At 40.7% G+C, this 17,028-nt stretch overlaps 1 protein-coding gene across 1 annotated transcript; it reads right to left on the bottom strand.

The window, feature by feature from the left end:
- Nucleotides 1–4,360: 4,360 nt before the first annotated feature.
- Nucleotides 4,361–12,180, bottom strand: LOC142404727 (sulfotransferase 6B1-like). Its single transcript, XM_075491729.1, has 6 exons — nt 12,036–12,180; nt 11,050–11,234; nt 9,938–10,064; nt 7,364–7,458; nt 6,118–6,304; nt 4,361–4,479 (listed from the first exon to the last, which is right to left on the bottom strand). The coding sequence occupies exons 1-6, from the start codon at nt 12,178–12,180 to the stop codon at nt 4,361–4,363; spliced, it is 858 nt and encodes a 285-aa protein (XP_075347844.1).
- Between the last annotated feature and the right edge of the window lie 4,848 nt (nt 12,181–17,028).

Raw genomic sequence — 17,028 nt, 5'->3', positions numbered from 1 at the left:
CTGCTAGTAGATTCTCAGTGGTGCAGACTGATTATTCCCAGGTACATCCTTGCCGATGCAGGCAGTCAAATGAAGGACTTCTTAAGCAGGCTATGCGTCAGGACTGTCCCAGAGACAGACCTGCTCCCCTCAAACCTGTGTCTGATTCCCTTCAGAGCCTGCTTCTGCTTTTGAGCCCTGCAGCATGCTGCAAAAATGAATGCCTAATTCTTGTGCAGAGCTTTGCAGTTAAAACATTGCAGTCAATAGATGTCAGTGGAGAACAAGCATTTCTGTTCCTTTCAGAGGCAGCGCTGCTTCCCTTTTTACTGGCAGAAAGCTTGCTAGATGGCTGCAGAGCCCACGCCAGAGCGGGCATGTCTCTGGTGCCATGGGGTTGCGCTCGTTTCCAAGACGGCCATTTCTCCGCTTAGCATTGGCCTGCGGGACCAGTTTGGAAAGAGGCCGAAAGGAGGTATGGCAACGTAATTTGTGACTTTATGCTTTTCTGTCGCTGGATTTTTGACTCAAGCAGCTGTCGGGTGCTCCTGCTCGCTCCTTGTTGGGGTCGCGAGGTGCCACCGCTTGTCTCTGCTTGGCCAAGGAGAAATGTCTTCCTTGGGAAGCTGGGAAGGGCAGTGTCTCACCATGCACACCCACTGCTTTCACTGTCCTTTCCTACCGTTTGTCCTCTGCGGTATGCAGGACAGGTAAACAGATTCAGGGAAAGGGGAGGACTGTCTCCTATCATCGTTAATAAAGAAGTTGCTGCAGAATCATCTCTCATGCTTGCTGGTCCCTTGTAAGAAGGTGGATTGTGGTCACCTGTGAGGCTGGAACTGGTGAAAGAGTGATACGGCCACTCAGTCCTTTTCCCCCTTTCTGAACATGGTTTTTCAGTGATCACCTTCACTCCCACACTCAGCCCTTTCTGTCAGGCTTGATTGCTCCTGCCCCATCCCCACTGGGTCTTTGCAGCAGGAGCGCCCTTAGCTGTCTGCTGTGGTCTGTGACTGTCTTTCCTCTCTCACCGGCTGGTCATGAAGTAAACCCCATGGAAATTCCTCCTGGTCCTCCATGTTTACTTTACCAGTTGACCAATGGCTACAAGTAAACCCGTGTTTTGATCTCCTGAGCATCTCAGCTCTACTTAGACCCAGTGCAGAAACCCACCAACTGATCTCCTGCCCTGAGTCTTCTCTATTTTCCTATGATTTCTGGCTTCAAAGATTACCGGAACTGGTGCAGATCTCTTCCCCCACCTGCTCTTCCCACCCTCCCTTCTCCAGACTCACTTGCCTCTTCTACAAGAGGTTCCTGAAGCTATTCTGAGAGATGTTTTTCACCAGTCATTGTTTTCCTCCAAGAAACTGCTTTAGGCATCAAACTCATTGTATCGGAACTAATGTGACTTAAAGTCAGGTTGCTAGGATGCTGAGCACCTTTTCTTCTCTTTGAGCTACTTTAGAAGATAGTTATGTGATGTTTTCAGGGGAAAAAGTCCTTGAAGGAAGGCCTGGAATTCACATGTTAGTCTCACAAGAGTTCTAGCCCTTCAGATGCTCTTGCTCTCTTTTTCACTTGACCCAAAGGCGAGGTAAGCCTGGGTAGCAAGCGAAGCAAGCTAACTTCAACAAGAGCGGGTAGAAGCCTCACGTCTCAGCTCTGACAGCATAAATGTTTAATGCTGTCCTCCCTAATTAAATCAATCTTGAGAAGAAACCTTACTCAGGAAGGTGGAATATAGTACCCAAATAGAACAGCAGTATTGTAACCATTTACATGTAATGTAAATGCAAATGTAAATGTTGCACAGGGCTTTGTTCCTTCCCAACCTAGTATTGCTGTGGTCTAGGTATATTTTGGACCAGTATTTTTATATCTTGTAGGGCTGAAATTTCTCTCTCACCAAAAGTTTTAACCACCATAGAAAAAAGAAAGAAAAACAGAGAGGGGAAGAGCTATTTTTACAACATCTTACTATGGAAGTTTTGAAAATTTTTGAACATCTCCATGACCTGCCAAAATGACTTGTGGAGCCAGACTGACAATTCTTTGAAAAATTCAGTTTGAATCCCTCTTGGTAGGGGGGATGCTACAGCCATAAGAAGAGGAAAGTGAGTAGCAGCACAGTGGGGAGAACAAGAGAAAAGAGGATGAAAGAAGCGGTAGGCGTGGCAACTGCTGGGAGACCCTGGTTCCCAGTAGCTAGCATCACATAACCCCATCCTTTAGGAAGAGTGCCCAGCCTAGCTTACTGGACCTCTAACATAAGCCAGTTTTGCTACACTGTCCGCAGCTGCACTGGGCTGTGCCAGTGCCTAAGATGGACCTGCTACCCTGTAGTTTTACTAGCAGAAGCTGCTTGCTTTCTCAGGCTATTACTCACTGCCAACCAGTTGCCGCACTCTACCTCAGATGTGGCTGCATTGCATAAAACTTGAGTAAAGCTCTATTTGGACATTAAAAGTGCCGTGTGAGTACAAAGTGTTACTGGGAGGAACTTTATTTTGAAAGTCTATTTAACTCTGCAATGCAGTGCTAGAGGTCAGACAACTGGCAAAATGCTTGCTACCTTACATTCCAATGCCTTCAGCCAGTTCAGGACTGTATGCTTTAACCCTCTCATTGATCCACATGGCATGTCCTCACCCTGTCCCTTCACACACAGTTTCGTATTGTGAATATACATATAAATGCTGCTTACAGCAGTCTTCTTAACGCAGTTAATAAACTCACTTGCAAACTTCATTTGCCCAAGGACCCTTCGGCTTTTTTCCGTACTCAAAGGACTAGAAAAAATAAGTCTTTAAGTAAAATGTTCAAGCATCATCATTAGCTGATCTCTTGCCATTTATTAATAGTGGAACAATGACACCTGAAAGGAGGGCAAGCAACATAAACAAACATCTGGTTTGGAAATGGGTCGTTTGCATAAAACAGTGCTCAGGGCAGCATCTCCCTTAAATTGTACTGAATTGGTAAATGGCAAGGGACTGCTATTGAACAGGCTTTTCTCTCACTGATCTTTTCAGCATGTAACCTCCGTGTCATTTGTGCAGATGCAAAATTGGTAGGTATTGATGTCAGCTTCCACAAGCAAGGTATGAAATGAAAGGGCTGGTTGGCAAGTGTGAAATCTGTGGCTAGAGAGAGCATTAGTGTTCACTGTAAATAAGGCCATACCTCAGCTTTTCAGAAACAACGCACCCAGATGATGAGCTTGCCTTACAGATGTGTACCTTCAGAGCACACAGGAGTCAAAGCAGAGTAATCGTGCTTGTCTGCATGAGCTTCTTTTTGATCAGCTTTTCCCATGTTTTTTTCTGCCTGCTGATGCCTTGGAATTATATGGTTGGGGAGAACTAGTTTGGGGAGAAGAGTCCTTAAAGCCAGCCTGCAAAGCAAATTGAAGGTGAGGACAGAAAACACATCACGGAATAAATCAGAAGAAAAATCTTCACTGGGTTCCTAGAACAGCCCCTTGGATGTGGACACAGACAGCTGATTCTTGGAAAATCTGTCTTATCGGGGCAGGGTAAATAACTAAGTCGTGTTCAGATTAAACTGTCTCCAAGTAGCGGTTTGTTTGCCACAGTGGAACTGTTGAATTCTATTGCACAAGCACCATGAAGTAAAATGGTTCTCATGAAAACACTGGAAACAAGCATTTTGCAGGAAGAAAGTCAAATGGAAAAAAAACACGTTTATAGTTCCCCAACATATGGTGCAGAAATTTACATGGATTTATATCAGTTGCATTTAAAACACAAACACTATACAGTACCTAATCCAGAAATAAGTTACATCAAAGAAATACATATGGTAAAAAAAAAAAAGACATTTTATAAACAAACTTCACTCCAGATCTTCAAACGCAGTTTTCAACTTCAGTATCAATAGCAAAGTCCGATAAGATAGACACTTTCCAAATCGTGGTAGATCAGGGAGGGAGTGAATCTGGGGTCAAATCTTTGGTCATTTTCTTATGATGCGTTTTTAGACTTTTTATATATTCAGATTCTTATGGGTTTGGTTTTTTGGTTTTTTTTCCTTTAACATCTTAGGTAAAATTCCTAAATCAAATCTAAGAAGTCCATTCGTATCCCTCTAGAGCAAAAAATAAATAACTGATGAAGTAGATGTGGTTGTAGAAAAATGGGTCTGACACCTGACTCTGTAAAACCGTATAAATCTGCCCACTGAAAACTGAGTTCAGCTCTGGCATGGTGTCAGAATTTTCCTGTCCTCGAAATCTCATGTTTACAATCCTTTCTACTGGGAGGGTTATAAACTGAAAGAGACCCCCCATTCAGAATTTCCCACCAATTGCTCTATCATCTGTGTTTGTTGATAACTGGCTATTGCTCTTCACATGGAGTCAAAATTCGTAGATGAATTTTTTTGCCATTTTGCTGAGTTTCATTTTCTCATTAAATATCTCCTCAAACCTTTGATTCTGTTTTGGAGTGAAATGGTTCTTCCAATCACCAACAGCACCTAGGAGAGCAGGAGCAGAAAAAGAACAGTGAGGCTAGCAATATATAGTACAGAAAATGATTTAAAGGCAGCCCAGTTTTGTTAATGTTGCAGTTGGCACAAATTATTAATATATTATTAACCATAGTCAGTAGAGGGACATGGCTACTTCCTGGCTGAAACCCGTCTCGTCCTAGTCAACATCTAAAACTCATCAAATGAGTGGTGCCCCAAAAGCAGCCATAAATCTCCATTGTCTAAAAAGGACTCCTAAAAAAGGATCCCAGAGTGACCTGATAGATGAATCCCACCCTCACACCCACTCCTAATCTCTAGGGCTTTCTACGGATGAGATGTCCCACCACTTAAGTGGGCAGTTAACTACTTCTGAGTGACCATGCACACTCGTGTTCAGTAAAGTGTTTCCACTGTTACCCAGTTTGAGCAAACAGGAAATTGTTTTTTAAACTGACATATTTTAATGAGCCAATGCTTACAGTTTTCTCTCATGTGCATCCTCTAAAGACCCTGCATCCCAAAACTGCTGACTAAAACAGCATTCTGGACAGCAAGCACAAGAAAAGAGAGCCTGAAGAATAATATATGTATATAAATCTTCTATAAACTGGCTGAAACTGCCTAAAACCCTGGGATTTGCATAGGAACTACTTGGAAGTGAAACTGTTGGGATTTTTCAAATTTTTCAACATAGCTTTGTTAAAGTTCACTAACTTAGAAAAGTATATCTGAGCTTTTTGTTTGTTTGTTTGCCTTTTACTGACAGATTGTATTTTGGCATTTGCTTCATTGCATTGGTAAAAATATTCTGAATTAGAAAAATGTACTATTTCCCTATTTATAAATTAAAGCAAGTTTTTCTTAATTAAAAGAACTCTTAGTTTTAAACTGTCAATTATTGTTCAAAAATTAACTAAGTAAAAATAATCAAAATCCATCTAAACATGATGGTTTTGATTGACTTATTATCCAAATCTGAGCAAGCTTCTGAAACGTCAGTAGCAAGACAACAGCTTCTGCAGGTATTTTTAAGTCACATCTGAGCTAAGCACTGTTGAAGATTTTACCGCGTCTTCCAGCTTGGCCAAGGTCTGAAGGCTACCTATGAGGCCATCAGGTGACTGAGTCATCCATTCTTTCATTGTTGTCATTGTCAGCATATTCCTTTTTCAGGAACATTTCAATAAGATAAGAGGTGGTACGGAGGATGAAGGCTACGAGCAGTCTCCTTTGCAAGGAATGTGTCTCGCTCTTTCTCCTTCTAGTAAACTAAGTGACCTTCGCAGGTGATATCAGAGGGGTTATGTTGTAAAAGACTGAGGTGGTCAACTTTTAGATAAAAAAAGACAGATAAAGAGTAATGTTCCATGAACCTTTCCTTTTAGCTGAAAAGCTCACACGGAGCAATAGTAGTCAGACTGTTGTTCAGACTCCTCCATGCTTCTCTAGTATAAGCCTGCATTTGCAACCAGAGAACTTAGAAAGAAAGTGATGTTTAAGGTGGCTTCAAATTGAAGAATACTGTCACTGCTTCCCAGGGCTGACCCAAAGCATCACTACAGTCCGGGAAAGACCTGGACTTCAGCCTCTGGCTGGATTCCCACTCCTTCTGCTGTGTTAAGCCCAGCCCAGGGAACTTACCTTTTCGGAAAATCAGCTTCCTGTTGGATGTCAGTGCACAAACGGTGTGACTGGGATCGCCGTTTTCCTTTTCTGTGTCTCTTTTCATCTCTGAGAACGAGGACTTCTTGCAGATGTCTTGGATATCGCTATCACTGACATTTAAACCCAGGAACACACTGATTTCCTTTACTATCTTAGGGAGATCCTGAGGTACAAGAAAAAGAAAGCTTTTATGTTCCTGAGCTGATTATCAGACTTTTAGTTGATATGAAAACGATCCTTTTTATTACATGCCAAGTTTATCACACATTTATTTGCTTTCAAGCAAAGCTCAACATGTCATTGGCCTGTGTAGATGACAGGTACAGTAAACCTGATTCCCCTCTTACCCATACTCACAGAAACAAGTAAATGCTGAGTATGTGATATCAAATACAGTTACATTGCAATTTTACTCCCAGTTCAGGTGAAGTGTTCTCCTGTCTCTCAGAATTATTTCACTGGGAATAGAGAAATACTCAAAGCTCAGCTTCTGTGTAAGTAGCTTATTTCATTGGAGGTGCTATACCTAGAGATCCAACAAGTGACTCAGGATCCAAAATGGCTTGTTTATATTCCTTGTAGTGGATTTTTTTTTTCCCAAAACATGAACAAAACTATTTTAATGGAAATACGAGAATGTGTTTTCTATTCACCCAAAAATCTGTTCTCTGAAAGCTAAGGTATGTTGGTATTTGACTTTTTTTTAAGAATAGCAAAGCAGTTTCTGCATAATAATAATTTCCTTTCATCAAAACTTTTTTCCTACACCCTCCAGCCTCTAATTTTCTTGTTTATTGGGAGCGCAAGTCCCAGTGCCCATGAGTAGTTCTGTTGTCTTACATCACTTTTTGAAAATTTCACTTGAAATATCAAGCATAGCAGGTTAATGTGTGGCCCTCAACAGATGTCCTTGGTTGGTCTTTCCATAGGACCAAGAATGAGGAACTTAAAATTCTTCCTGTGGCCTGGGGAAAATAACGTAATATGTGTTCCACTCCTACATCTATGAAATACAACTCTCACAGGATTTGATATTTATATAACTTGTGCAGTCAGAATTAGTTCACTAATATAAAGTTTGATGCAAATATAATATATGCCCAAAGATATACATTCACATTTTTCTTCTTTCTCCTTTTTCATTATAATTTGCTCTTTGATACTTTAATGATGTTAATTTACAAGTAATGCATTCTGAAATAAGAGCAGAGAGCATATTTACCTTCTTCATGTCTTCATAGAACAAAAACAGGATGTTTTTGTCATTTTCATGTTCTTCCCAACTTAGGAAATGATCAAACCAGGACCCACAGACAACTGAAAAGAAAACCCATGTAAAAGAGATTCATATAAACTTCATTCATAAATAACACTGACTGCACCTCGCACAGTTGGGGGAATGTTCCCTTCCTTCTTAGTGTGTACCCTCTATTCCTCTGAAATGGATTCAATTCTTTTTGTGAAGTGACTCAAACTTACAATCCAAAGAGGTTACCATTCTTGTTGGAATTTGGTTTTGTATCAGAGATGCAGATACTATTCTGAGATATAATTCTGTAGTGGAAACAGGCTCCAAAACTAAGGAAAGGTCGGTAATAAAGGAAAATGTACCAGCCTAACAAGATCTGAGCATCTCAGCAAATGTCTGCATCTGTGGTCACAGCTAGAAATATGATCACTTCACTAGGAAATGAAATAAAGAGTCTGTTAAATGGAGCACACTACTGTTAGTTGTGTTTTGTCCTAGCAGAGGAGAAATCTGTATTATTTTTAAAAGTCAAAGAAGAATTATGTAAACAAGTTATTATGCAAATACATCATTCGGCCAACGACATAGATAACTTATGGTTTTATAGTTGACTCATAGTACTTGTTTTGTCTGAATGCTCCTTTTGCTGAACCATGGGAGGAGAGCTAAATTTCAGCTTTCTTTTAAAAAACAAAATTCTGACCGTTCTGGTTGAAGGACAAGATGGACTGCATTGAAAGATGAATTGAAAGACTCCTGTAGAGCGATGAGAAGAGGCTTGGACAGGGCAATCACAGTCAGCATTCTCCAGAACTGTGACTTTGCTTTATAACTGCTACCAGAAAAGTATAATATTGTAATGGGCATCATTTTGGCTGCAAACCTGGAGATGTAATTAAGTATTTTGCTGAATGCTCCAGTCTAGTAGCTGCCTCCTGCACATAAAGCACTGTCTAACTGCAAGGCATGTGTGTTCCACAGTGTGCAATTAAACCCTGCTCTCCTGGTCAACCACACTGGAGATGTGGCCAACTATAGCATAGGATAGCCCTGTTGGCTTCAGGGGTACAGCATACACTCTCAGAGACTGCAGGGACAGCATCACAGTTGTCTCTGTGTGTCCTCACCCTTGTTCTGAACTGAGATTAACTCTGCAAGAGTACTACAGGATCTGAATCAAGCAGCACAGCCTTCATATATTTCTATTAGGAGCAAAAATGACACTCTCTCTCAGTATCACCTCTTGCATAAATTTCTATTGTAACCAACATAGTTATCTTTTCATGCCATGCGTAAGCACACAGGAAATAGAAGGTGGCTACTAATTTCCAGATAAATGGGAGATGATTTAAAATTTAATAGAATCCTCTTTTCTTTTTTTCACTAATGTATGTTCAGAGTTGATACTAAACAAGTCAAGATCCTGCAAATCACTGAAGCACATGCCTTAGGGCTACTCTGAAGTAGGAACACAAGATCTGAGCCAAAGCCCACACAAGCCAGTAGACAAATTGACTTCTGGATCTTTGATGTAAGCCCATGATGACTGCAATGGTACTTTTCTTTCAAAGTTTTCAAGCTGATCTATCATTGTGCTGTCATCGTCACTTATGGTTGTGTAGCAGGAACACATGTCCTCAAAGGAGTAAGAAAACAGTAAAAATAGGAGCGGATAACTGGAACATGGTCCTGTTGTCAGCTTCCATGCCACCACTGCCACTCATAAAAATCTTACTCTTGTCCTTGGTCTTTGGACCCCACTACTAAGACAACACATAGGGCAGAGCGTGTGCAGGAGGGCTTTATGAAAGCATCTAAACTCCCTTTGAAGGGCCACCCAAGGCTGTCTTTAAGATGGGAGAAGACACTACACCTGCAAGCGTAGCTCTCAGTGCAGCCTGGGGACGGTGTCCCCATATGCCCCATTGCCTGCACTTCAGCATGGCAGTGAGCCACGTAGAGCTGGCTGAGCACCTTCAAACAGACCGCCTGCCCCACTGGCCTGCTCGCCGAGGAGAGGAGCTGGCTGCGGTGAGCCCAGCTGCCCTTACGTCTGCTTGGGAGGAGCTGTATACGCATACCTCCTCTATCAAAGTTTAAACATGAATTCTTGGTGGGAAGCAGTCTGTTGTTGTCGTTCGAAAGACGAGGACGGAAATGTTTTAATGCAGGAAAATCTGCATCATAATCAACAAATTGTCAGGGGTTTCAGAGTGTTTGTGGGAAGAAATGAAATCCGTAACTTGTCTGTGAGAATATGTTTTTTAACAGCTATGTCAAAGAACAGCAAAAATCTGCAAAGAGCAGTTGCGCTGAAATAATGCAGCCGCTTATTAAAATGTCTCCTTGCAGGGCTGAAGATAGCATCCTATTATTTGCTCTTGTTTAGTTTGGCACTAGAATTTATCCTGAAAAAAAAACCCAAATAAAGCCATATGAATAAGGAGTGCAATAAGGAGTTTTCACACAGTTCACATTTCTTAACTCTTTCTGTGCATAATAAGCTAATGTAAAATGCAAGGAGAAAAAAAAACCATCTATCCTTACCATCTCCTTTTAAAAACAAGTCGAGGAAAGCAGTCCAGGTCTCAATAGTGGGAAGGTTTGGATTATCTCTGTAGTAATGATACATGGAAACTGCGGTATCTTTTGGATTTCTGCTGAGGTAGATCATCTGTAAATGAAGATGATATGGTTATTAATGATGGTATTCTTCTTTTATTTTAGAGGAGCTTTGTGCATAAATGTAGCATTTTCACAGGCAGTTTGCAGTGCCAAAACCCTTTCCTTTAGGATTCCTCCATCGGTGACCATGCCATTGAGATAGAAATGTATTTGTCCCTGCTTAGGCAGAAGTCGGTAGTGGTTAGTAAACAATTCCATGTGGACAGAGCTGTGTTTCCTGCAGCTGGGTAATGTTTATGTTTTATGAAAGAGGCTGTGTTCATTTTAACTCATGAGTCAGCATACTATCTAATACATCTAACATATGAAACCATTTACTAATTAACATTCACAGGGCAGCTGCAAAACATAAATTTTGGCCTTTCATTCAAATTAGCTTTGTCCCAAAAGTCTGGATCTGAGTAATCCCGAAATTTTGGACTTCTAACCTAAAATCTGAGGCCCAGAGCTGATTTTTTAAAGACCTCCCACATTAGCATGGCAGGAACCCAAAACTGTGATCTGAATCTGTCTCCCACAGTTCAGTTCTCCTCTGTTTGCCCAATATCTCTTTGGGTCTTCACAAAGCTTCAACAGGAGGGGCAGAGCACCTTCACCCGCAGAACAGCCTATAAGTACCCAAGATAACTATTTTCTAAGCCAATGCTCCAGCCACTAGGAAATGGGGCCATGTGAACACCCCTCCATCCCTAATAATACATTTCTGATTGAAAAATGTTGATGTTGTATTTTGTGTGGTGCCTGGTATACAAATCACCCCGTGGGAGCAGTGAGGCAGGAGCAGAACCCAGTCCCTAGCCCAAATCTCTGCTCACACTGCCTTTGACTGCTGGTCAGCTGTGTCTCCAAAATTCACACCAAACCACTTCTGGAAACTGTAAATCATTTAAAAAATTATTAAGGATCAACAAGACAAAATAGATTCCTAATAGACACTTAACATATCTTATTGCTTTTATATCTTTTTGCCTTACCTTGCATTTTTTATTCTTAAAATTTGGAGGTAACATGTTGTAGTCTAAGTGCGTTGGGATGATTCTCTTTGATGAGAGTTTATTCAGTTCCTCCAGTTTGGATACGTCTCCAAATTCAATGGGAGATGTTAGCGTAACTTGAGTATTGTAAAGCTTTGTTATAACTCCTGCAAGCCAGTGAGTGCCTGAAGAAAAGTAATTTTAAGGGGGGAAAAAAAAAGAAAAAAAGGAAGATTTGTTACTGAGGAAATACGTGGAATGTGTTTTGCGTATGGAAACAGCTTGCTAGCGCACAAGTGATACTACTAATCCCTCAGATTCAAGAAACTTTACATAACTGAATAATCCCATTGGCTCTAAATGTATAAATACTGGAAAAATTAGGGCTGTAGCTGAAGTACAAAATAACTCTGTGAGAAGTGTTAATATTGGTACCAAAACAGTCTCACGAGACAAACTGCTTGTCATCTGAGAGGTGGTTATATTATTTTTATCATTAATTTTAGAATAACCTGGGCTTTTTTTCCTCATAGTAACTTGAGTCTGTATATTTGGGTAGTACTGACTGAGCTTCTTCTTTGGGGTGTGCTTCTGTGTGCGAGTGAGGCGGGGGGAGAGGGAATAAGAAATGAATAAATCTACAGCCAAGAGCCATACAAATAACTTCATACAACTCTTTGACTTGCTCATAATTGAATGTAGAAAGTCCTCAGGAAAATCCTTCAAGTACAGATTTTGCTTACAAAAAATAAATATTTATTTGCTTTCCAATATGAAAACACCTGAGATTATTTTCAATTAAAGAATCAACATTTAGATGACCCATTTTTTTTGTAATTTGAACACTTACTGACAGAATAATATATTCACATACTAAAACATCCTTTCCTGTTTCTTGTACAAAGACATTTCCAAGTGGTTTAAGCAGAGAACATGAAACAAACCATTGAGACTTCTTGCAATTAACATCTAAAAGTAGAACTTACCAGATTTGGGATAGGAAACCAAAAGGAGATCATCTTCTCTAGCATCAAAAGTATCCAAGGATTCTAAAAGTTCTGGAGAAGACCTGGTGGTAAAGGCAATCCCCTTAAACATGTGAATGAGTTCTGCCTCACTGGGGTTGGACATGTTTGCTTAAGTCTTGGATTCCTGCAAATCAGATAACGGTGAAATGACAAGAGGATTTAAGAGTCACTTCTAAGTCAGATGGTTTGAAGTGACAAATTGAGACCAAGCAATACAAACTTCATGCTTATATACTTTGCCACACACCATGGAGTCCTATCAGATATTGATTTTTCCAGGTAGTTGATACAGGCGACTGAAATATTAGAGGTAATTTGATAAATAACTGAAATGCAGAGTCATGAAAAATGAATGTCATTTGTCATTTATTAGCTTTCCAGATAAAGTAATGACGTGATAGTAAAAATGTATTAATTGTGGAAAATTACAAGAATGAACATTATATGTTGCCTTAAAATATGATTATAAGTTATACTTTGTTGGAAGCTGTTTTAGCTTCCAAGGAAAAAGCTACATCTTAAAATACTTTTTATGAATACAAAACCAATGTCTTATTTTATGTGAATGAAATATTTTTGCTTTTGTTTTACTAAATATACAACAGCCTGAATTTTCAAAAGTGCAAATCAATTCCAAATGTTTGAATTTTGTGATGTTAAGGAACTAGTTTTTTGAACATTTTAGAATTTCAGCCTGAGGCATCTTACAAACAGAAGCACGTAGAGACACAATTTTTTAAGCTGTCATATGTCTCCATAAGAGGAGTACAGACAACAAAAATCACAAATTTTAAAGAGATATTTAACATTGGCTTGAAACCTGCATGTTTCATGCCTAGAAGTGGTTGAAGATTTTTAAATCTTTCCACAGAATATGCAGATTCATCAAAATAAAAGTCACTTGCAGGAAAGAGGCAGTTCTCAATTAATTACCTGTTTTGAAATGTATTTTTTTTTTTATTTTGAATCTGTAGAAATCGTCATTAATGCTTTTCAAACTGAAAGCTCCACTTTTGTTTAAAGTGACCTTAAGACATGGGAAAGCATCAGAGTAAAATAAATAGCTCAGGTTTGAATCAAAACATTTTGGAGTGCTTAATATTTTCAATTTTCCTTTCAATGGCCACAAATTAATTTACTTATTTTTACATTCTTTTCCTCAAACATCCAGCAGCTTCATTATTCCTGTTTAAAACCTCCTACAATATATTCAGCTGAGGCCCTTCAATGTGATCAACTCAACTTGAGAACCTGCATGCAAATCTTGTTTTAAAATAAAGCAGTCCTTCAGGAATTTTCCAAGTTTATCAAGGTCCCAGTTCTTGTTTTATTATCTATGATAACTTAGGTTTGGTCATGGGAGCTGACTACCAACTGTACCTCCCATGACCCCTGGTAAGAAGTTAATGATTAGAGATGCCCTTCCAAGAAACACCTGAGCAGTCAAGATTACTCACAAGGAATAAGGACAGTTACCAGCTTCTGTAGTTGCTTCTTTCTAATTCAATCTCCAGAAAAGCCAGCATAATGAGATTTCCCGCCCCCCCCCCCTTTCTTTTCTTTGCAGTATTGCCAGCCTACTAGTCAAAGAGAAGTCAGCAAGCCTAGATCTTATCACCTGTGTTACCTATAAGGCTGTCCTTAAACAGCTACTGCCTGCAAAATGTGCCCTGTGCCATCAGTAAACTCCAAGTTCGAGTTACACAGGGCCAGGTGGGGATCAAAATCATGGCAAATATGCGCTGGAGACGTGTTCCCTATCACGAGGGACAAGAGGAGATGGGGGAGTCTTTCCAGGCGGTGATCAAGTGAGCCAGTGAGGGTACAAGAAACACATGGATACTGATGCCCAGGTAGGATTTGGGGGATCTCTCAGTGGTGAGGAGCTCAACATTTTTCTCTTGCTCAGTCTGAAGAAAGACCTAAGCCATTGGTTCATATCTTAGGGTCTAAATCCTTACAAATCTATCCTCTGTCAACAGATTTCACTTTGGTTACTTTAGGTATGCAAAGTATGTTTGGAGGCATAATGACTCCTGTTTCTATGTTATTCAGAACATCTGTAGTAGTCCGAATACAGAGATTTCTAAGGTTTATTTTGCAGTCATCATTCCAGCCATATGCATTTAGTACAAGCTAATAAAAGTCTATTACCTTGACCTAGGAAAAATGAACTTATTGCAAAACGGATTGCATATTTACTATGCCTTTTCCCTTTCATTTCTTCCTGCTTTCCTATTATGTTTTGAGTCAGCACATTAGCCTAATCTAATCACTTGGACCTTAATTAATCATTCACAAATGAAATGGCCAAGGTGTAAAACAGAAGCAATACAGTAGCAAAGAAAATTCCAATTCTCTTAACTCATCTCAATTGCTTTTTATACTAGCTTCTCTTTTCAGCATGCATAATGTTAATCCAGGGGAATCAAACTGAAATTGGTTCTCCTCAAATGCTGCCTGTACTTGGAAAATAGGGCCCACCTATGCAAGAGTACAGTATCCTGAATTGCAATGACTTAAGGAAAAAGAGACTAGTCAGCACCTCGCAGGAAAAAAAACCCTTCTTATTAAGTTATTAGAAAAACTACACTCACTACATTAGCATAAAAAGTACTTTATTATAGTTACATTATTGTGCTGATTTTGGCTGGGACAGAGTTAATGTTCTTCATAGTAGCTAGTATGGGGCTGTGTTTTGGATTTGTGCTGGAAGCAGTGTTGATAACACAGGGATGTTTTAGTTACTGCTGAGCAGTGCTCACACAGAGTCAAGGCCTCTTCTGCTGCTCACCCCACCCCACCAGCGAGTAGCCTGGGGGTGCACAAGAAGCTGGGAGGGGACACGGCTGGGACATCTGACCCCAACTGACCAAAGGGCTATTCCATACCATATGGTGTCATGCTCAGCATATAAAGCTGGGGAAGAAGAAGGAAGGGGGGGACATTCGGAGTGATGGTGTTTGTCTTCCCAAGTAACCGTCACGCGTGATGGAGCCCTGCTTTCCTGGAGATGGCTGCACACCTGCCTGCCCATGGGAAGCAGTGAATGAATTCCTTGCTTTGCTTTGCCTGTGTGCGTGGCTTTTGCTTTACCTATTAAACTGTCTTTATCTCAACCCGTGAGTTTTCTCACTTTTACTCTTGTGATTCTCTCCCCCATCCCACTGTGGGGGAGTGAGTGAGCGGCTGTGTGGGGCTCAGTTGCCAGCTGGGGTTAAACCACGACAATTATACAAAGAGAGCACAGGCTTAAAGAATGCCATGCCATCCTTGCCATGCCAAATCCCCCATCCAACTTTAATTTTTTCCTTTATCGGTATTACAACAGAGAATGTAGACTCCAGCTGATGCATTTTGAACTGGATGAACACAGGCATGGCAAGCTAATACTGAAGGATTCCTGTATCTGTTGCCTAGATCCCTGCCACAGGCTCTGAGGAGCTTCTCCCAGCAGCAGGTTGTCCTTGTCCTGGTCTCTGGCCCTGCTATCGGTGCAGATGGAGTGCACATTTTACCAGCAGGTTTCACAGATACTTGCTATCAGGGAAGAAATGTTAAATTTGGAGTTTGGGGTCTCTCTCTGGTTTGAGGAAAATGCAGCTTGGTAGCTGGACACTGCACTATTTGCCTGCTTCAGTCCAGCTCCTGCTGCCTCTGTATCCAGCTTACCTTCTCCCATCTTTATCCTTGTCTGGGTGAGTGACTTCTTGAATGCTTATTGCTTTAAATGACTCAAAAAATTTGACAGTTTTGTACCTGCCCTGCCACCTCCACTTCAGGCTCATCATTCTCGTCTCTGCTTGATAAAAAATGGTACCATGTACATCTCCTTCAACTGAAGATTTCTCAGCTGAAGCCAATCACAATACTGTTCCCCTCCAAACACATCTCAGGCAGCATGTACTAAAAGAAAAATGTGGAAAATATGCAGATGAAGTCATATGTGTTGGTTACATGAGTCAGAATTGGGATGTACATCCACAGGGTTCTCAGTGTTTTTTATGTAGCACTGTCAAGCATCAGGTTTCTCATTTTTTGAAATGCCCTAAAGCCATGAAATATTTCAATTTTGTCATATTGCCTGATGAATGGAGAGGTAAAACTGACACTGTTGGTCATAAAGTTTTGTTGCTTTAATTCTCCACCAGATACATCAGTCACGTGAAATTAGTAGAAGTTATGTCCATAAAGATTGTCCCTGTGCATCTATGTGAAATTTGTACATAGGCTCTGCAACAGTGATGAAGGAGTGAAATCTTCCAAGACTATTTCAGTGCCAAATATCAAACACAGCTGCTGTTACAAAGTGTGCAAGACTCATCCCCAATACAGAGTTTCAGCCAGGAAATCCACTGTTACGGGTAAGCTGTGTAGTCCCTTCCACAGCTCCAACTTCTCTCCACAGTGATCCTCAGAGTCATTTCTGTAGGGATCACTCCGTCCAACCTTTGCTTTCCCATATTGCAGAATATCCCGACTTATTTTAATGTTACAGCTGAAGTGTCTCTTTTAAGTTTATGGTCAATGACTTTAATACAGACAGCCTGCAAAATGTTAAATATAGCATGAGTGCTCAGACTGATTGGGAAATTAGGGCACCTCAGTGCCTAGATGTCGACAGTTTAGGACCTAACCCTGGGCTTCTATGTGGTTCTAAAAACCCCTTAGTTGCAGGGTGGATGTAGGGCTGTCCACAGCACATCAAGACTCAGCTGAGCTGCCGTAACTGTCCATCGGTGCACTCTTGAGCTGCACTCTGAGCTGGTCCCAGCTGTCAGGTAGTGTGACTTAGCCACAACTGCTTCATTGAGATGGGCATTGCGTTGCTTTACACTTCCAACAGCAGTCCCTCTACCTGATAGGCTTCCTTGCAGCACCTGTACTCTTGCAGAGAAGCATCCATTCATTGTCCCATGCTTCAACGCTAATCAAGTACTATGATTTAACA

Source organism: Mycteria americana, chromosome 1 (genome assembly GCF_035582795.1).
Source record: "Mycteria americana isolate JAX WOST 10 ecotype Jacksonville Zoo and Gardens chromosome 1, USCA_MyAme_1.0, whole genome shotgun sequence".
Taxonomy (NCBI): Eukaryota; Metazoa; Chordata; class Aves; order Ciconiiformes; family Ciconiidae; genus Mycteria; species Mycteria americana.
Note: the sequence above shows the minus strand (reverse complement) of the source record. Positions and strands in the feature narration are given on the sequence as shown.